At 42.6% G+C, this 21,076-nt stretch overlaps 1 protein-coding gene across 1 annotated transcript; it reads right to left on the bottom strand.

Annotated features, from left to right (window-relative positions):
- Nucleotides 1-1,099: 1,099 nt before the first annotated feature.
- Prr11 (proline rich 11) lies at nt 1,100-20,658 on the bottom strand. Its single transcript, NM_175563.5, has 10 exons — nt 20,585-20,658; nt 17,953-18,085; nt 15,484-15,634; nt 15,131-15,253; nt 13,326-13,589; nt 11,319-11,417; nt 10,607-10,722; nt 9,079-9,138; nt 8,907-9,003; nt 1,100-3,809 (listed from the first exon to the last, which is right to left on the bottom strand). Exons 2-10 carry the CDS (start codon nt 18,078-18,080, stop codon nt 3,741-3,743), a joined length of 1,107 nt encoding a protein of 368 aa, NP_780772.1. The 5' UTR covers nt 18,081-18,085; nt 20,585-20,658; the 3' UTR covers nt 1,100-3,740.
- Nucleotides 20,659-21,076: the final 418 nt, after the last annotated feature.

The following is a 21,076-nucleotide window of genomic DNA, read 5'->3' on the forward strand; positions in this document are numbered from 1 at the left end:
TTCCAGGACAGCCAAGGCTACCCAGAGGAACTCTGTCTCAAACAAACAAACAAACCAATTGTGGAAAATTAATCTAATAATTTAGCATAGTGGAAATATGAATAAGTGTGCGTGTGTGTTGCTGGGGATCTAATTCATGTCTTTGTGAATGCTAGGCAAGTGCTCTACCACTGACTACATTTGTAATAGATTCTTTCTTTCTCCTTCTCCCTCCCCAACCCATTGTAGGTTCAATTGCCCTGGAACTCTTGTCCCTCCTGATTGGTCTATCTTCACACCCCAAGTGCTGGCATTACAGATGTATACCATCCATGCTTTTCACTTCTTACAATACTTATGGTTTTAAGCTAGACATAGAAGTAGGTCACTTAAGCCGAGTATGGTGGCACATGCCTTTAATCTCAGCACTCGGGATGCAGAGGCAGGCGAATTTCTGAGTTTGAGGCTAGCCTAGTCTACAAAGTGAGTTCCAGGACAGTTACAGTGAAACCCTGTCTCGAAGGAAAAATGAAGGAGGAGGAGGAGGAGGAGGAGGAGGAGGAGGAGGAGGAGGAGGAGAAGGAGGAGGAGGTGGTGGTGGTCACTTACATTCATGGAAATCTTACTTAGAAAGTCAAATAGTAGCAATATAACAGCATAAACACAGAGTACTCACTGTGCATAGAGCTGTGATAGGTCTTTTTAAAGAGTTCTTTAGGATGGGAGTGTACCCTGTGGTTAGAGCACTTGCTAAGGGGCCTTAGGTTACATCTCTAGCACCATGAAACGAAACAAAACAAACAAATCCATTGTGGAATTGATTCTCTCCATCCACCTTTCTATGGGACCCAGGAATTAAACTCAGGCCCACCAGGCTTATTAAGTGACCATCTTTACCTGCTGAACCCTCTCACCAGTCTCCATGTCTTTTATGTTATATTTGTTAGTTTTGTTTGTTTTTTAAACCTCAAGATGTGTTGTGATGGTACACGGCTTTGATCCTAGCATTCAAGAGGCAGATGCAGGTGGAACTCTGTAAATAAGGAGTTCCAAGCCAGCCTAGCTAGACAGTGAGACCCTGTCTAAAAATAACAAAGCAACATGAACTCTGGAAGCATATGATAAACAGTAGTTTAATAAAATCATACAATGTGCAGAGTATGTAAGTGCTTACAGTAAAAAGCATATACATTCTATGATAAAAATTAGTAGAAGTGGGAGTGGGTGGGTAGGGGAGTCGGGGGAGGGGGAGGGTATGGGGGAACTATTGGGATAGCATTTGAAATGTAAAGAAAATATCTAATAAAAAATAAATTAAGAAAATAGTAAACATTTAAAATAGGGTGCATTTTAATACTGATACAACAGCAATAGCAGCTTTATAAAAATTTTTTAAAAAGATTTATTTATTGTATGTAAGTACACTGTAGCTATCTTCAGACACACCAGAAGAGGGCATCAGTTCTCGTTACAGATGGTTGTGAGCCACCATGTGGTTGCTGGGATTTGAACTCAGGACCTTTGGAAGAGCAGTCAGTGCTCTTAACTGCTGAGCTATCTCTCCAGTCCCTATAACTGTTTTACCTGTAAGATTTCTATTTTTTTGAGGCAGGTTCTTACCAAGTTGCCCAGGCTTCCCTCCACCTCAGTTTTCCAAGTAACTGGGACAACTGGCAAAAGCCACCATGCCCATCCTAGTTTGTTTGTTTGTTTTGTTTTGTTTTAAACGAGCCTTTTATGCCAGAAGAATGATCAAATGTACAGTATATAGTGGTTCATTACCATTGTAAACATTATAGCTGCCCACAAAATGACATTCTACTAAAAGCCCTTACTTTATTTAAACTGACTGCCTCTTAGGTACTAAACACTGTCCCCAGGACCACTTTCCAGTCTGATGACTTTCCAACACCACCATTTGGCATCTCAAAGCACTATCATTCAATAGAAATAATGGGATTTCTGGAAATACACCTCTATGCTCTGTCTCTTTCCTACCATTGTGCAATAACAGCATCAGAGGTGATGCTGGAGCTGGGAGTATGGCTCAGATCACTTGCAAGAAGCACTTGCCCAGCGTGCTCAAAGCCCCGAGGCTCCTCTGCACTGGAAAAGAAAGACAGCTACTTCTGCATCTTGAGCGATACTCACTTTAATCGAAATGATCCATCTACTCCCCTTAGAACATATGTGATGGCTTCCTGGCTGAAGCTACATAGTGTTCAGTGCCATGAAGACATGTAGTAAACCATGGGATTCCAGAAATAAATTGCAATTTTTCAAGAATGGACAAACAAGGTAGCTAGGTAAAATATAAGGTTCTCAGTTAAGTGTGAATTTCAGAGAATAAGACATATATACACAGATATGATGAATGACCAGTTAGTTTTGTCGTCACTGTGATGAAATAGCTGAGAAAAGGGAGGGTTCCTTTGGCTTATAGTTCTACCACACACTCCGTTGTGGAAGGGAAGGAATCAAGAGCTGCATGCACAGCTCAGGGTAGTCTATCCCTGAGGGTAGGTTATCCCATCTCAATTAACCCAATCAAGATGGAAAGCCATCTTCCAGGTAATTATAGATAACATGACGTATATAACTGATATTAACCATCACATGAATGAGTGTGTGTATGCATACGTTTGTGTGTTAGTACTGGGGTTTGAACCTAGGGCCGTGAACATTCGAGAGAAGCACTATATCCCTGAACTCCTGCAAAGAATTAAATGTAGTTTTTAAATGTAAGTGTACCTCATTCAATATTAAGGAGATATTTCTACTAGTTAAACACATTCTTGGCCGTGAGTTCTATGTAACACTCAAATATTTGTTGTTTAGTAGGGCAGATTTATTCTTAAAGCTTTTTTGTGTGTGATTTATCTGAAATTCAAATTTAATGGAGTACTTTATCCTGTCATTTGCTAAGTCTGACAGCCTTAGACTAGCAAGCCTGAAGTCCAGTGGGAGCTACAGCACTGCCAGAATACGCAGGCTGGTAAGGAGCCAAGCGGGGACCAGGCTTCCTGATAAAACTGCCACAGACCACAGAGGATCCTTGACAAAGCATTCTGGAAAATAGAGAGTTCATGCTGAAACCATGAAGAATTTATTTGACTGCTGGAACATGGACAGCAGATATAATAGCAAGCACTAAAGGCTGAAGGTATATTTCAGGGAGTATGTACTTAGCATGTGTGAGGCCCTGGGTTCAGCCCCAAAGAGAGGAAGCAGAGGGATGAGAAGAAGGAAGAGGAGGAAGAAGAGAAGGAGGAAGAAAAAGAAGACTCAGACTATGTTCTTAATGTCATATCTTCCATTATATAACAAATTATTTATACCGTTAGTATTTCCTAACATATATATTAATTTTGTGTGTTGAAGGGGCACACATCATAGTTCTTTTCTTCCCTCCATTTGGGTCCTGGGTATAGAACTTGAGTCACTAGGCTTGGTGGCAAGTGTCTTTATCCTTTGAGCCATATTGCCAGCTCCCATGGAATTAAATTTGAACAGTTACTGTAGCCTAAATTGGGTAATTTCTGGATAAACATTAGTTTGCAGACTGAATTTTCTAATCTGGTCCCCTTACCCCACGCCAGAAAATATCTAAATGCTTTTATGCTACACTATGTGTAGGCTCCAGACATATTCTGAGTCTTTCAGATGAATTACTCATAGTTACACATATTTTAGTACATTAACATTTGGGCGGTTGGTCTTTCATTGTATGTTTCACTCCCGGGAGTCAGGCCGAGTTGCTCTCAGTTTTGTTCATCAAAGCTGCTTGTAGAAAGTGGCAGAGATTGAGTGGGGCTTTGAGGATGAGCCAGCTGTAAGAAAGAAAGTCATAGTTACAACGTGAATGGTGTGCCCGTGGCCAACACAGGGCTTCGTCCTCATCGACAAAGCCATGCTGCTTTGTGTAGGGCAGCTTTGCATTCCGAGCTGCCTTCCCAGCCTTCCTGATACAAATGGAAGCTAAATGGCCTCTTGTCCCTGGTCTTCCTCCTTCTGCCAGAGATGGGAATATAAGTCTACAGGAAGAACTGCCACCCACAGTGCACCATGAGGATAAAAGCCATATATTAAGGATGGAAGAGAGCATGACATGGTGGTTGATGTCTGGAATCCCGCTCTTGACAGTCTGAGGCTGGACTGCTACAAGTTTGGGGCCAGCCTAGGCTATATGATGAGTTCTGTCTCAAAACCAAAACCAACCAACCAACCAACCAACCAACCAACCAACCAACCAGCCAACCAACCAAACCACCAGCAGCATCAACAACATCACTAGCAGCAGCAGCAGCAGCAGCACTAAACAAAAGGACTACAGAGCATGGACAAGATGAGACAGCTGGATGAGCTGTGCACTTCCTATTTCCCAAAGGAATGTTCAGGTGAGAAATATGAATTCCAGCTGGGGTGATCCCAGACAGGAGTTTAAGGCCATCCTGGTCTATGTAACAAGTTCCAGGTCAGTCAGTGTTATAAGGTAAGACCCTATCTTTTTTTAAAAAAAGAAGAAAGAAAGAAAGATAAAAAGAAAACAAAACTGAATTCCAGTAGTTAAAGATTTTGCTCAAAGTTGAATGCCTGCCAAGCAATTTTAAAGTCCTAGGTTTGGTCCTCAGCCTAAAACAAACAAACAAACAAACAAACAAACAAGAACAATTAATTCATTGTAGACCAGCCTCAGTTACATGGCTACTTAAGACTCTTGGAGTGGGGAATACATTTATAAAGATATATATATATATATGAATTAGTATTTTGACTAAGCCCTCTATGGTCAAATCTGTTACCTGTGGCTGGGTGCACACTTGCTTTACAGTTGATGGAAGCGTAGGGGCTGAATGGGAAAGGTTGCTAACATTTTTTTTTTTTCAAGACAAGGTTTCTCTGTGAGACCCTAGCTGTACTGGAACTCACTCTGTAGCCCAGGCTGGTCTCAAACTCAGGGATCCACCTGTCTCTGCCTCCCAAGTGCTGGGATTAAAGGTGTGTGCCACCACGCCTGACCTCTTTAACAATTTTTACTACATGCTTCCTCTTAAGTGGGCTTGGTTTTTTTGTTGTTGTTGTTCTTGTATTGGTGCCTGTTTCCATGATTCCCAGCACATTGCATAGTTATGGGGTAGGGCAAGGGTAGCAGGGTCCCAGGCTAATAGAGAAAGGAAGTGCCTAGGGCCTCTGCGAGGCGCCTCCCTTTATCTCAGGAGGCTGTGCTGCTTCTGCTCCATGGGAAGAAGGAACTACAGTGTTCAAAGCCACAAGTCCAGCAAACCCAAGTCCCAGCATCCCGCAGAGGAGGCAGAAGATGGCTTTGAGCCACAGAGTCAGCAACACAGGAGATCAGGAAGAGGACTAGGCAAACCGGTGTGGAAAAGATGCTGTTCACATGGCTCACCTAAGCAGGCGACAATGACAAAGATGTCCAAACTTTCCCTGTTAGTGCACAGCACAGCCTGACTCCCAAGTCCATCCTCATCTGTGGCCTCTATCAAACTCTCTAGAGACAGCCCTGCTGTCATTTGTCAGCTTGTTTTACAGGCCATTGGGCCCCTCAGAGTGGGACACTTACACATGCTGTTCTTTTGTTGCCTCGGGCATTCTCTTCTCTGACATTTATGGAAGAATAACTCTCTCTCTGTTACTTCCTATTCATTCTTTAAATGTCTCTGCCAGAACCATTATGTAAGGAAATATTCTGGGCTAGGCCATCTAGGCTAGATCATATCCTGTCATGGGCTCCAACAAAACCCTTATTCCTTTCCTTAATAGCACTTACTATGGAATGAGACAATAAGGGATTCTTTGATTCACTTCTATATTTTCCACTGGACTGAAAGGTTTAAAACAGCAGATCTGGAGCTGGAGAGATGGCTCAATGGTTAAGAATACTGGCTACCTGATACAGCTGTCTCCTGAGAGGCTCTGCCAGATCCTGACCAACACAGATTCGATGCTCTTAGCCAACCATCGGACTGAGCACAGGGACCTCAACGGAGGAGTTAGGGGAAGGACTGAAGGAGCTAAAGAGGCCTTATCAGGCATCCATGGGAGGAGAGGCCCTTGGTCCTGTAAAGGCTTGATGCCCCAGTATAGAGGAATGCCAGGGCGGTGAGGCAGGAGTGGGTGAATGGCTGGGGGAACACTCTCATAGAAATGGGGAAGGGGAATGAGATAGGGGGTTCTGGGTGGAGGGTGGGGGAACCAGGAAAGTGGATAACATTTGAAATGTAAATAAATAAAATATCCAAGTTTAAAAAAAAAAAAGGTCCTGAATTCAATTCCTAGCAACCACAATGTGGCTCACAATTATCTATAGTGGGATCTGATGCCCTCTTCTGGTGTGTAAGCATACATGCAAACAGAGTACTCATACATACAATAGATATTAAAAAAAAAAGAAAGCCAGGTGTGGTGGAGTACGCCTTTAATCCCAGCACTTGGGAGGCAGAGGCAGGCAGATTTCTGAGTTCGAGGCCAGCCTGGTCTACAAAGAGTTCCACGACAGCCAGGGCTATACAGAGAAACCCTGTCTCGAAAGACCAAAAAAAGAAAAAAAAAAACAAAAAGAAAAAGACAAGCAGATCTGTGTCTGCCTTTGTTAACCATTCTAATCCTGATACTCTAGTAGAGTGCTTACCATACAGGAAGTACTTGGTAAATTGTCTCTAAAGGAAATTAAATCATCAAACATTCATTAGCAAAGGGGAAATGTAAAAACCTGTGTTTTTATCTTCTTCATAGAATTTGATAATACCAAATAACTAAAGCATTTGCAAAGCAAACAGAATGAAAACTTATCATTCTCTGATTTATTTGTTGTCTTTTTCACTGGCCTTTGTAGTACTGGAAGCTGAACATAGGGTGTCCCACATGCTAGGTGGAGAAGGGCTTTATCACTGAACTCCAGTTCCAGGCTCTTTTGTCTTCTTATTTTGAGACAGCAACTCACCGTTGGGGTTCAGGAGTTGCCACAAAGGCCATGCAAACACTGGTCCCACTAAGCAAGAATAGTTTATTGAATGCACATCCAAGACTGAATGATCAGGACCACAAAAGATTACTTGGGCGCCTAACTGTGATAACAGTTTGTTCCTAGGGCAGGCTTTTTACAGGAAAAAGCAAGTTCAGAAGTTCAGAAGGTGTTGTGACTAACCAGACAAAATAAAGTGGGGTAAGAGAGGTGGTGGACAGGGGAAGTTTCACAGCACTGTAAGACAGCAGAGCATAAGTAATACAACCAGAGGGTTAGGACCTTTTAGGAGAATTTTCCACTGTCAGCTATGGATATTTACTGTGGGAAGCAGAGTCTGAGAGCAAACTGGAGACGGATTACAAAATGGCCACATTTATGTTAAAGGTAGCAGGCCTCAACACTCACTAAGCTACACAGCAAGCCTTCAAGATAATCTGTAGTCTCTTCTTGTCTCAGCCTCTCAGCTATGTTAAGTGTGTACCAACAAGACAGGCTTTTTTGTTTGTATTTTGAAGCTCCTAGCTGAAATCAGGGACTCAGTATATATCCCAGGTTGGCCTTCAAGTGGTGATCCTCCTGCCTCTACCTTCCAAGTACTAGGATGAAAAGGGTGTACTGCTTGGCTTGATTTATTATTATCAATTAAATTTTTTTTCCTTTTATTTTCAAGACAGGGTTTCTTTATGTAGTCCTAGCTGTCCTAGAACTCACTCTGTAGACCAGGCTGGTGTTGAACTCCGATTTCTGCTTTCCTCTGTCTCCCAAGTGCTGGGATAAAAGGTGTGTGTCACCACTGCCCAGCTATGTTTAATTTCTCTCTTTCTTTTCTTTTTTTCTTTTCTTTTCTCCTCCCTTCCTTCCTTCCTTCCTTCCTTCCTTCCTTCCTTCCTTCCTTCCTCCCTCCCTCCCTCCCTTCCCCCCTCTCTCTCTTTCAAAAGATTTATTTATTATTATATCCACATTATTAAGTACACTGTAGCTGTCTTCAGATGCACCAGAAAAGGGTGTCAGATCTCATTACGGATGGTTGTGAGCCACCATGCGGTTGCTGGGATTTGAACTCAGGACCTTTGGAAGAGCAGTCAATGCTCTTAACCATTGAGCCATCTCTCCAGCCCTATGTTTAATTTCTTTCTTTCTTTTTTTTGGTTTTTCGAGACAGGGTTTCTCTGCATAGCCCTGGTTGTCCTAGAACTCACTTTGTAGACCAGGCTGGCCTCGAACTCAGAAATCCACCTGTCTCTGCCTCCCGAGTGCTGGGATTAAAGGTGTGCGCCACCATGCCAGCCTATGTTTAATTTCTAAACTACGTGAATGTACTCATGAGTGCTCCAGAGGCCAGACTGTCAGATGCCCTAGGAGTCAGAGTCACAAGTGATTGGGAACTGCCTTCTATGGATGCTGGGAATCCAACTCACCTCTTTCATCAAAACAGTAAGCACTCTTAACTGCCATACACTCTCCAGCCCCTGTTAGTATTAATTATTGTTACTAAGAAAGCTAAATGATGACTCACACTTTTAGTCCCCGAACTTGAGAGGCAGAGGCAGGTGGAACTCTATGAGTTTGAGGCCAGCCTGGTCTACAGAGTGAATTACAGTACAGCCAAGGCTACATAGAGAAAAACCCTGTCTTGAAAAACCAAGAGAGAGTGAGAGAGCGAAGAGAGCAAGAGAGCAAGAGTGAGAGCTACTTTCTTAAAGTAGTGGATCACACCTACTATCCTAAAAGCTGAACCAGGAAGATTATGCGCTAGAATCAAGCACCCTTGATTCTAAATAAATTAGCTTATTCTCCCTCCCTCTGTTCCTCCCTGCAGTGCCTGGCATTCCAGGCCCTCATGCATGCCAGGCTACACTCTCAGCACTAATAGAAATTATTTTTCAGGCTAATGAACCAGAGGACTTCAGGTTGGATTTTCGGTTTTCCAACACAGACTTACCTGAAACTTTCTCCTTAAGGCCCGAGTCATGACAGGAGTGAGTCCAGTTCCTGTATCCATGTTTTCTTTATTGTTCAGAGGGGTCCCACCCGGGCTCCTGTGAAGAGGAGCAGAGCTGGGTTTTATTCCCACGCTCCAAAGTGACTTGGGAAGCACAGGGGGGGGCTCTTACCTTTCTACCTGGACTTTTCTCAGCAGCTTCCGGAGATCGATTTGGCTTTTCCCAGGAGTACTGAGAATAAAGACATAAACGTTAAACCTTCCAGACCTCACCACTTCTAAACCAAGTCAATTTTACAGTTTTTTTTTTCCTACATTAAGAAAACAATATGAGCCGGGCGTGGTGGCACACGCCTTTAATCCCAGCACTTGGGAGGCAGAGGCAGGCGGATTTCTGAGTTCGAGGCCAGCCTGGTCTACAAAGTGAGTTCCAGGGCAGCCAGAGCTACACAGAGAAACCCTGTCTTGAAAAGAAAAAAACCCAAAAACAAAACAAAACAAAAAACCAATAATAATGATGATGGTGACAATTAATAATAATAATATAATAATAATACAAGAAAATAGCAGAGATGCAGCTTAAGATCATATACCATATAGCCATTCTTTCTTCTCCTACCCCCACCCACGTAGCTCAGGCTGTTCTGGAATTCACTATGTAGACCAGACTGGCTTAGCACTTGGTGACCACCTGCCTCTGCCTCCCAAGTGCTGGGATCAAAGTTTATTTCAGCATATTGTTTAAGGAAGGATGCATGCAGAGCATTTTGGTACATGTTTTTAATGCTATTATTCGGGAGGCAGAGGCAGGTGAATCTCTGAGTTCAAAGCCAGCCTGGTCTAGGGCTACATAATGAGATCCTGTCTTAAGAAAGAAAAAAAGTGAAAGAAAAAAAAAAAAAAAGATCAGACACAGTCCATCACTGAAGGAAAGGAATGATAGTCCACTGGTGCACAGACTAGCATAAGGGATTTGGTTACACTGTACCCAAAGTCAGGAGGCAGATGAATAAAATTTAAAAACAAAAAGTAGTCAGGCAGTTGTGGCGCATGCCTTTAATCCCAGCACCTGGGAGGCAGAGGCAGGTGGATTTCTGAGTTCGAGGCCAGCCTGATCTACAGAGTGAGTTCCAGGATAGCCAGGGCTACACAGAGAAACCCTGTCTCGAAATCACACACACACACACACACACACACACACACACACACACACACACACAAAAGAAGTTAAAAATGGGCCAATGAGGGTAGAGAGATGGTTCAGTGGTTAAGAGCACTGACTGCTCTTCCAGAGGCCCTGAGTTCAAATTCTAGCAACCACATGGTGGCTCTCCACCATCTGTAATAGGATCTGATGCCCTCTTCTGGTGTGTCTGAAGAGACTCACAGTGTACTCACACACATTAAAAAAAAAAAAAAAAAAAAAAAAAGGCCAGAAAAGGGCTGGCCGGTGAGCGGTTTCAGTGGCTAAGGACCCCTTGCTGCGTGAGCCTGATGGCCAGTGTTTGATCCCTCAGAATCCATGTGGCGGTGAGAAGAGAGAACCCACTCCACAAAGCTGTCTTGTGACATCCATACAAGGGCTGTGGCTTGTGTACATTCTCCCCTACCCCCAACATACACACACAACAATAAATTACATTTAATTTTTAAAAAATCGCATTTTAAGTAGCAGTAGAGAACAACAATTCCTTACTTACATTAAGACATTTTTAATTCGAGTTGCTGACACCCTGGAGTTAGGTTTCAGAGTAACATGTTGCAGATCAGAGACAGTAACTAGTGGAGTGCGTTCCTCTGGTGGTGATGGTACAAGCTTTAATTACAAAATAAGATATTAAAGATACATATTAAAATACCATTCTAACGTAAACACACCAAAACAGCAAATATTTTGAAAACCAGAGTGTTAGTTTTCTATGATTCAACTCAATTTTTATTTCTAAGGTTCAAAGGCTCTCTTTCACCCTCCCCCTTTCTCTCAGGTTTTACTAGCTAGGATGCCATTGGTTAGAGCAGGTTGGCCTGAAACTTACTATGATGTGGCCTTGAATTCAAACAAATCCTCCTGCCTCAGTCTAAGTGCTAAGATTACAGGTGTGAAGCCAGACAGAAGCCCGGGAGTGGTGGCACGAGACTTTAATCCCAGCATGTGGGAGGCAGAGGCAGGTGGATTTCTGTGAGTTCAAGGCCAGCCTGGTCTACAGAGTGAGTTCTAGGACAGCCAGGGCTATACCCTGTATGAAAGTAAGTAAGTAAGTAAATAAATAATGTAAGGTGGAAAGCAATAGAGTGAGATACCCTAAATTAACCTCTGACCCCTACTCATGCCTTCACAAACACACAAATATGACATATTTGCAAAACATCCCAAAAGGAAGCAGGCCCTATGTAGGCTCACTGATGTCTTACCTTCTTTCTTTCGTCAACACTCTGTGTCTTTTTTAATTTCACATTGAGTAGATCTTTAACTGTTATATGCATGGGTCCATCTTTCTTTAATGGTTCAACCTTAAAATACATGAAATTGGGATCAGGACATCTAGTGAGATTCAAATCCAAGTCTACTTTGTAAAGACTCAAGATTGGAAAGTTAACTTGCTATTGTTATTTATTTTATTTTTTCCTTCTCCTTTACCATAATTTTGGGGACAGGGTATTGTTATGTAGTCCTGCCTGTCCTAGTACTCCATGTGTAGCTTAAACTGGCCTCCAACTCATGGCCATCCTCTTGCCTTGACTTCCAAGTGCTGGGATTATAGCAATGTACCACTGTACTCATCTAAAGTTTTTTTGTTTAAGATTTATTTATTTTATGTATGTGAGTATACTGTAGCTGTCTTCAGACATGCCAGAAGAGCCACCATGTGGTTGCTGGGAATTGAACTCAGGACCTCTTGAAGAGCAGTCAGTGCTGTTAACCACAGAGCTATCTCTCCAGCCCCTAAAGTTAATTCTTTTTTTTTTTTTTTAAAGATTTATTTATTTATATGTAAGTACACTGTAGCTGTCTTCAGACACTCCAGAAGAGGGAGTCAGATCTCGTTAGGATGGTTGTGAGCCACCATGTGGTTGCTGGGATTTGAACTCCGGACCTTCGGAAGAGCAGTCGGGTGCTCTTACTTACTGAGCCATCTCACCAGCCCCCCTAAAGTTAATTCTTATATAACCTTAGGGATTAATCACATTTTGTCTGAGCAAGTGAGAATGATGGGTGTGGGTGGATGTGGGTGTATGGGGTGGTGCCAGGGTACCTTCAAATGTTATTATTTGGAGTGGAGGGATGGCTCAGTGGTTAGGGGCACTTGCAGAAGACCTGAGTTCTGTTTCCAGTACCCAGGACTCACTCCAGTTGCAGGGGATCCAGCGCCTTCTTCTGACCTTTTCATTCACCAAGCATGTACACGGCACACAGACATACATCAGACAAAACATCCCTTCACAGAAGACAAAATACTTTTAAATTTAAAAAAGTGTTTCTGTATTTTAATATATATGAATGTTTGGACTGTATGTATGTCTGGTACCCTTGGAGACTACAAGAGGATGTCAGATCTCCTGGAACTGGAGTTATAGATAGTTGTGCCCTACAAAGTTGGTGCTAGGAACCAAACCCTAGCAAGTGCTCATAACTGCTGAGCCATTTTTCCAGCCCCTCCACACACCAGAACTTTCTTTTCTTTTTTCTTTGTAGTTTTGTTCTCAGACTAGGTTCAAATACAAAATATAGCCATAAACTCACAATATAACCAAGGATGACCTTGACCTCTTGATCCTCCTACTTCTGAACTGCTAGGCTTAGATATGTGTTCTAGAGTTGAGACTAAACCTTTCAAAATACACAATAACTGGAGCAAGGAATAGTGGTATACATCACACACACACACACACACACACACACACACACGTATATGTATGTATTAGTATGTGTTTATGTGTGTGTATGTATGTATATAAGGTGAACTATAGTCCAAACTCCTCTAGAAGCTGAAGGAAAAGATCACAAGTTAGAGGCCAGCCTGTGCTACATACTGAGTTCTAAGCCCTTCTTATATATAAAGATCCTGTTTCAAAGAACAAACAAACCAAAAATTGCCAACAACATAAACCTAAAATAAAACAAAGGAAGGAAACCCAATAATTACTTTGGTGTGGTGGCATATGCCCATAATGCCACCTCCTCAAAGGCTAAGCAGGATTGCTTGAGCCTACTAGTTCAAGGCCAACTTGGGCAACACAATGAGACTACATCTAAAAACAAAAACAAGCCCCACCCCCCCCCAAAAAAAACCCAACAAAAACTTATAACTAAAATCAAATAGAACAAAATACAGCCTTTGGTCCAGCTTTAAAAGGCCGCTTGGCTTTTCTCCTGTATTACACTCTAACTAAGACATACTGTTTCTAATTATTTCTTACCTGAAGTGCTTTAGTGGTACCAGATTTTCTGAGCAGCAAAGGTGCTAAAGGTGGTGGAGGTGGAGGGAGAGGAGGAGGAGGGGGAGGAGGGGGAGGAAGGGGAGGAGGAGAAGGAGGATGATTGGCTGGCTGTGGCTGTGTGGAAGAAAGCACTGTTTGGGATTCCCCATTCGTCGTTGGAGCACAGGCAGGCACAGTTGTAAGTTTATCACTCGGGCAACACTTGTGACAACAGCTTGAACAGGAGGAGTTTTCTGAGATGCTCTGGAAGATACCATATTTGAAAAATGGACAATAGATTAATTGGGTGATGGATAGATTTGGTTTTGTTTTTTTCTTTTTTCAAACAGTGTTTCATACCGTAGTTTAGGCTGGCCTTAAACTAAAGGCAAACTATTTCCTTAGCCTTGCTGGTGTTAGGATTACAAGGATATAGACTACTTCTGACAATAACAAATTTGCTTCAACAGTTCTAATGTTTATTGGGCTACAGAGAAGGCTAGGCAGTTACAAGCTTGCAGCTCTTGCAGAGGAGTCTCATTCTCTAGCTCACAGCAGCCCAGAACTCACTCTGTGATCTTTGGCATGCCCTCCCTCTCCTAATGAAAACTGTTGGCACTGGGTGCAGGGGGTTCTTGGCGTCCTAGCTTCTTTTGCTGCTCATTGCTGTGCTGAAAATTGAACATCTGACATTTTAGGTAAACAGTCTGCCACTGAGCTACACTCCCAGGCTCATGAATGTTCTATTTGCACACATTTGCACACTCATCCCACTTCAGTATTTATTATCTGCAACTCTCCCTTCCCTCACATTAGAGATTGAATTTAGAGTCCACACGCCAGGCAAATGTTTTACCATTAAATTATATGCTCAGGGCCGGGTGTGGTGGCGCACGCCTTTAATCCCAGCACTCAGGAGGCAGAGGCAGGTAGATTTCTGAGTTCGAGGCCACCCTGGTCTACAAAGTGAGTTCCAGGACAGCCAGGGCTATACAGAGAAACCCTGTCTCAAAAAAAAAAAAGTTTTGAGTTACTAATTTTATGTTATATATACGCATATATGCCTGTCTGTTTGAAATGTGCACTGTGTGGGTATAGGTGCCTGCAGAGGTCAGGAGAGGGAGTCTGACTCCCTGGTACTAGGGTTACAGGCAGTGAGGAGACACCCGACATTGGTGCTGTGAACTAAATTTGGGTTCTCAGCAAGAGCAGCAAGTACTCTTAACCCAGGGTCATTTCCTCCCCATAGCACATAAAGGCGCCATTAGCTTATACTCTTCTCAATAATGTAAGAAAGCATCTATTTCCCAAACCTTTTAGGGTTTTTGGTTGTTTTGTCAATCTGATTAAGTTTAGTGTTGCCCACTGAATTTCCTTTTATAGTTCTATTTCTTTTTATACTTTTATTTTGTTTGTGTGGCCAAGACCATTACTTTTTCTAAATGTACATTTAAAAATAGATTTAAATTTTAATTATGTGGATGTGTGTATACTCATGAGTGCACATATACACACATTCCTGTGGAGGCCAGAGAGGTTGGACCCCTTGAAGCAGGAGTTACAGGCATGTGTAAGACTCCCATTATAGGTGCTAGGACCCAAGCCTGATCCTCTGCAAGAACAGTACACTCTCTTAACTGGGCAGCCATCCCTCCAGTGCCCCCATTATAGTCTTGTCTTTTCCTTTTGCAAAGGAACCCTTTTTGCCTGATACTTAAGGTAATACCCAAATTCATATCCAGCGTATCTTCCTACTGTAATAGCCTTTTCAGATAAAATCTCCAGACTTGTTTGGTGATACCAACCTTCAGGTTTTCTCGGAGCTTGCACAATTCCCTTTTCAAAACACACAGTTGTTGTTTTAGACTGTGAAGTTCTCTGTGGTAGACTCGGGATGGGAAGAGGGCATCTTTCAATACTTCTAAACTCTGGAATTCATAAATAAACAAGCCAGAGTCCAATGAGCAGCATGATAAAGCAAGTGGTGTCACATATGTCTTACATAAGCAAAGACAGGTGTAATTGCACAAATTAATCTTATCCAAGCTGAGCCTTCGGAGTATATCAAGGCTAGGAACCATAAAAGAACACAAATACTAATTTTGGCAGAACAAAAACAAAAACCATATTACTGAGAACAGGTTTATGAACCGTATACCTGGGCTACACAGGTCTGACAGCAACTGTAGATGCACCATGCTCTATTTGTCCAAAGGTTTATTGCATCTTTGATGTTAGGAAATCTCAGGTTCCAAGATGGTCTTAGCCAGTTTCTGCTTTGGGGAATATCTGCTGCAGAAGTAACCACTCTGTGGAAGAAACATCAAACAAAACAAATAAAAAAGTCGTAGCCAGGCGTGGTGGTGCACGCCTTTAATCCCAGCACTCGGGAGGCAGAGGCAGGCAGATCTCTGAGTTCGAGGTCAGCCTGGTCTACAGAGTGAGTTCCAGGACAGCCAGGGCTACAGAGAAACCCTGTCTCGTAAACCAAAAAAAAAAAAAAAAAAAAAAAAAAAAAAAATGTAGGTCTTGGCTGGGCATGGTAGTGTACACTCAGAAAGCAGAGGCAGGAGGATGGATATAAGTTCAAGGCAAGCTTGTTCTACATAGTGACTTCCAGGCCAGTCAGAACAATATAGTAAGACCCTGTCTCAAAAAAAAAAGGATATCCCTGCTTCCAAGTCACACTATAAAATCAGGTGGATCTCTGTGTGTTCTAGGCCGAAGAAGGCTACAGAGTGAAACTCTGTCTCCCCAAAAAGCCAAAATACACTATCCCCCAACCCCAGGTCAGAGTGACAGCTTCTAATTAAGTAATTAATAGGCTTTATTTATTTTAAATTAATTAGTTTTGGGTCTGGGGAGTGAGGCTAAGGGTGTGTGCTAAGCATATATTCTTGCAGTGAGCTGTATCTCTTATCACAAATAGCTTGTTTATAGTGTGACTCAGGACCACTCAGGCTCTGACTGGCTGATTGACTTCCTTGTTTTGCTTTTTTATTGAGATAGGGTCTCACTGTGTTGTTCTGACTGTCCTGGAACTGACTGTGTGGACCAGGGTTGCCTTGAACTTACAGCAGTCCTCTCCCCTGTGTTTCCTGAGTGCTGGGATCACATGTGTGTGCGAAACATAGCCTATTTATTTATTTACTATTTGGATTAAAAAAAAAATATGTGTCTGTGTGCTGCGTCTATGAGTGTGTGCTGTGTGTGAGTGCCTGCAGAGGCGAGGGAAGATCTTCTGCAGCCAGAGTTGTATGAGGTTGTGAGCTAGCTAACTTGAGCCCTGGCTATCCCAAATCTCACCTTGCAGACCAGGCTGGCCTTGAACTCACAGAGATCCACCTACTTCTGTTTCCGGAGTGCTGGGATTAAAGGCGGACGCCACCATAGCCCGGCTCTAGTTTTACTTTTTGAGACAGGGTCTCATGTATCCTATGATGATTTTGTTAAACATGATATAAGATCATAGATGTGGGCTACAAAGCCCGATTTTACTTTTAATTTCTTGTCCTTCATGTGTGATAACCCTGAGTTTAATCCCTGGCATACCAAAAATAAAGTAAGCTGAATAAGGTGGTACATACCAAACACCCAGAGGAGAAACAGGGGAGGGTTTAAAGCAGGATGATTTCTAAAAGCTCAAGGCCAGTTTGGGTTACAGACAGTTCCAGGGTGGCCAGGACTGGAGATAGAAGATAGAAAGAGTCAAAGGGAATCAACAAATAAGAAGCTATCCTCAAGAACTAAAGAGAGTGGAGAGGGAGGGACAACACTGGGTGCACAAAGCATGTTAGTAGGAACACCAGCACCCTACAATTTCTGGGGCTCAGCCTTCCTTCCTATGATACATTCAACTTCCGAGTTTCAGAATAGATGGTCAACCTGACCAGAACGAAGGCTTTATCAAGCTCTGTGCCCCTCTCTCATCAGATAGTTGCTATAATTAGTCAGCAAAATTCAACTCAAAAGGGGAAATAGGTACTTTGGGTTTGAATAGAACTCTTTCTGATTTTTACTTCATTGGAACGCATTTTTAAAGAAAAGTTTGTGTGTGTGTGTGTGTGTGTGTGTATGTCTGCAGACACTTGAGGAGCCCAGGAGAAGGTATCAGATCCTCTAGAGTGTTGTTATAGGCAATTATAAGCTGCCCCATATGGGTGCTGGGAATTCAAAGTATTTTAGGCAAGAGCAGTCTGTGAACCACTGAGCCATCTCTACAGTCCTCGTTTGAACTCTTGTGCTATGTGAAATTCAGGATGTCTGGTTAAAAATCTAACTTACTTATTTTTGATTCAGCTTCACATAGTTCATGTAGGCTTTGAATTAGCTGTCTAAATTGAGGATAACCTTGAATTCTTGATCATCCTGTTAACCTACAGAATGTCAACCTAGCCGGGCATGGTGGCACACGCCTTTAATCCCAGCACCCGGGAGGCAGAGGCAGGCGAATTTCTGAGTTCGAGGCCATCCTGGTCTACAGAGTGAGCCCCCCCCCCCCCCGCACCCCCAGCCAAAAAAAAGATTTATGTGGAGGACAAAATTCAAATTGGACTGCATGTTGTATATTATCCCTGGCTGACAGGGGTGAGATCGACTCATTCCTGTCTTCCCCATCACACTTTACCTTTCCGGTTCGGGGAGGGGAGGGGAAGGTGTCAATAACTTAGGAGAGACCACAGCGGCTTCTTTCTTCTTAGACATTCGTTTGGCTTTGGCTTTTAGCTTTCTTCTTCGCTGTTTGTACTTGGGCATGATTTCTGTAGAGAAAAATTTGAAGTTGAAAAAAACTGTATTTTATGTAGATGGGTGCCTTGCCTGCTTGTGTGTCTGTCTTCACACCATTTGCAGGCCTGAGCAGGCCAGAAGAGGGCTTCGTATCCACTGAAACTGGAGCTACAGATGATTGCGAGCTGCCATGTGGGTGCTGGGAATTGAACTCAAGTCCACTAGAAGCGCAGCCAGTGCTCCTAACTACAGAGCCATTTCCTTAGTTCCTGAAATGAATGTTCTCTTAGATAATAATGTATAATATAGAAAATGTTTAAAATTTCAGTATATAGTTCAATGATTTATGATATAGAAATTTTATACATCCCTGAATATGTTATATATCTTGGTTGTTTTATGCTTATTTCAAGGATTTTCCTTTTTCTCCAACCTTGATTAAGATTTAAATTGTAGTTCTGGGCATGGTAGTAGAGACCTGCAGTCCCAGCATTGGGGACTGGGATTTGAAGCAGAAGGACTGCTGTGGATTGAAGAACATCTTAAGATACATAAGTGATCCTGTATCTAAGACATCTAAAATCCGAGGTACACCCGTACTCACTACTCGGAAGGTGGAGACAGGTAGATCAAGACTTATGGATAGACTTATTCAAGCCCAGCCTAGGTACACGAGACCCTGTCTCATAAAACAAGATAAAACCAAAAGCCAGAGAGAAAGTAACCAGGATTCTAGAAACCACTTCAAATGGAAGAAGTTGTAAACTCAGATTACAATGTCTCTGCAGAATCTTTCCCTTTGGCTTTACATTAGCCCCTCACCTTGCTTTTGTGGTTTTATTCATGAAGTCAAATTAATTTCTCTTTATTCCCTGCAAGTCCCTCTTCCCGGCTGGAGACCAAACCCAGGCAAGTGGTCTATTACTGAGTGACTACAGTACTTAGCCCTTTGCTTTTCTTACAATAGAGAAAATGGCTGTAGTGGATTATATTATATTAAAAGATAGGTTTGTGATTCAGCAACATATAATGAGCACCTACTATGATAGGCAGATGTCATAGTGGGAGGGACCATTTGTTAAATGCCCCCTCAAGTGGGGTACAACCTACTTTTCCTCAGCTAATGTTCAATGTCCTCAAAGGTTTCAATCCCTGACAAGGAAGATTTTAGTCCTAGTGTTATACAAAATTAAGCTGAGGCTTAGACTAGCTATCTGCCTAATATAATACAATGAAGTATAATGAAGACCTATAAGTCTCCAGAGACCATGACTTTTTCTAATAGACTATGGGGCTATAGTAACTTTAACAGGCTTTATACAATTACCCAAAATGAAAGGTTTGTTTTAAGACAGGTACTTTGAAGCCAGGCAGTGATGGTACACGCCTTTAATCCCAGCACTTGGGAGGCAGAGGGAGGCGGATTTCTGAGTTCATGGGCAGCCTGGTCTACAGAGGGAGTTCCAGGACAATTGGGGCTATACAGAGAAACCCTGTCTCGAAAAACCAAAACCAACCAGCCAACCAACCAACCAAACAAACAAAAAAGACAGGTATTTTGAAACACTTAATAGTACTTAAAATATTTCTGTTTTATATTTAAATATACATCCTTATCTGAAAAAATAAAATTTAAAAAAGTCTGGGTTAGTTGTTGATACACAAGCTCCTGTCTCAGAACAATATAATTAGTCTTCTTCATGAGTTGACACTGCTGGTTCTTTAAGAACTCCATCAGTTATATGGAAAGGTCTTTGGCCAGGGGCACTTCTAAAACTGTAGCAGCAGCATAAGTGACAGATTTACTTCATCATCACTATTCTAAAACACATGTTTTACATCCCCCTCTAGTCAATTTAATTTCCATCATCAGTTTAGTTGGTTTGCCTTGAATGCTGAAGCATGATCTCTGCCATTGTCCTATAGTCAATTTTGTTTTAAGTCGTGAAGCATTGCTATCCCCAACCCCACCCGGTTCTTCCCTGTGTCTTTCTCAGAGTGACCACAGGTCCTTAGTCTTACCCAGCACACTACTAGACACACAGTAAAAGGGGTATACTTTTAAAGTAGATGTCAGAAGTCATTTTGCATCATGGAACACTGTAAAATTACCTGACATAAAATACTTCTCCATAAACGTAAATGCGCTGAAGAATGGCTGGGGAGAGCATCTGGTTAAATAAACATTGTGATAGGAAATTTGGGTAGATTCCTATAATTTGCATTTTTCGCTAGCGCCCAGAGAAGCCAATTACCGCCAGTCGGTGGGCCCCCTTTGAGAAGCAAAAAGTTACGACAAAGACTGAGCAAAAAGGCAATCACTTCAAACTATATATTGCAGTGTTAAATAAAAAATGTGTCTCAGATGTTGCCAGCGGAGCTCTTCTCCTGCCCGAAACCTTTCCTTTTCTGCTCCATCTCCCTTCCCTGTCCAGCTCAAGACCCCACCTCCATAAGAACCCAGTCATCAACAGTTCGAGTAACGGAAGACGGGACCAGGTAACAAAGAGAAAAAACGTCGTTGCACTTACTAGTCTAAGAGCCTGGGGATTAGACGAAGTTCGGGCCTAAGCCTCTTCCACACCATAAAGAAAATTTCAAAATTAAATCTTTGCCGACGAGCGACCAATCGTAGACGTGGTCTCTACAGGGTTCGTTGTCTTGAAAGGATCAAAGCACAGCTTGGACTACGATTGGCCAAAAGAGCATCACATCCTGGCCAATCGGAACTGAGGCGCTTCTTGTATGAATAAGGAAAGGCGGGCGAGAAGGGGCGGGGAAGCCGGAGAGAAAAGGAGGTGTGTCACGTCGCCTAGGCCCGCAGTGGAAGCTTTTATGTCATTGGCTGCTGCTGCTTCCGAGTACACCAATCGCAAACTCTTTTCCAAGTATGAACTTGAAAGTAGGGACCATAAGGCAGCCAATGGAAAAATTCATATATTCAGCAGCCAATCCCCCTGCGGCGTTTTGTGTCTTTGTCCAACAGGAAAGTGCGTTTTATAACGAGGGGCGTTACCCAGGCG

This window comes from Mus musculus, chromosome 11, assembly GCF_000001635.26.
Source record: "Mus musculus strain C57BL/6J chromosome 11, GRCm38.p6 C57BL/6J".
Lineage (NCBI taxonomy): Eukaryota > Metazoa > Chordata > Mammalia > Rodentia > Muridae > Mus > Mus musculus.

Bases quoted from the DNA above. Each gene is read 5' to 3' on its own strand.
- Prr11 (NM_175563.5), bottom strand. From the start codon at position 18,080: ATGCCCAAGTACAAACAGCGAAGAAGAAAGCTAAAAGCCAAAGCCAAA. The intron at 15,635-17,952 runs GTAAAGTGTGAT...TTTCTTCCACAG, and splicing joins CCCCTCCCCGAACCGGAAAG to AGTGGTTACTTCTGCAGCAG. The intron at 13,590-15,130 runs GTTGGTATCACC...GGTATCTTCCAG, and splicing joins AGCTCCGAGAAAACCTGAAG to AGCATCTCAGAAAACTCCTC.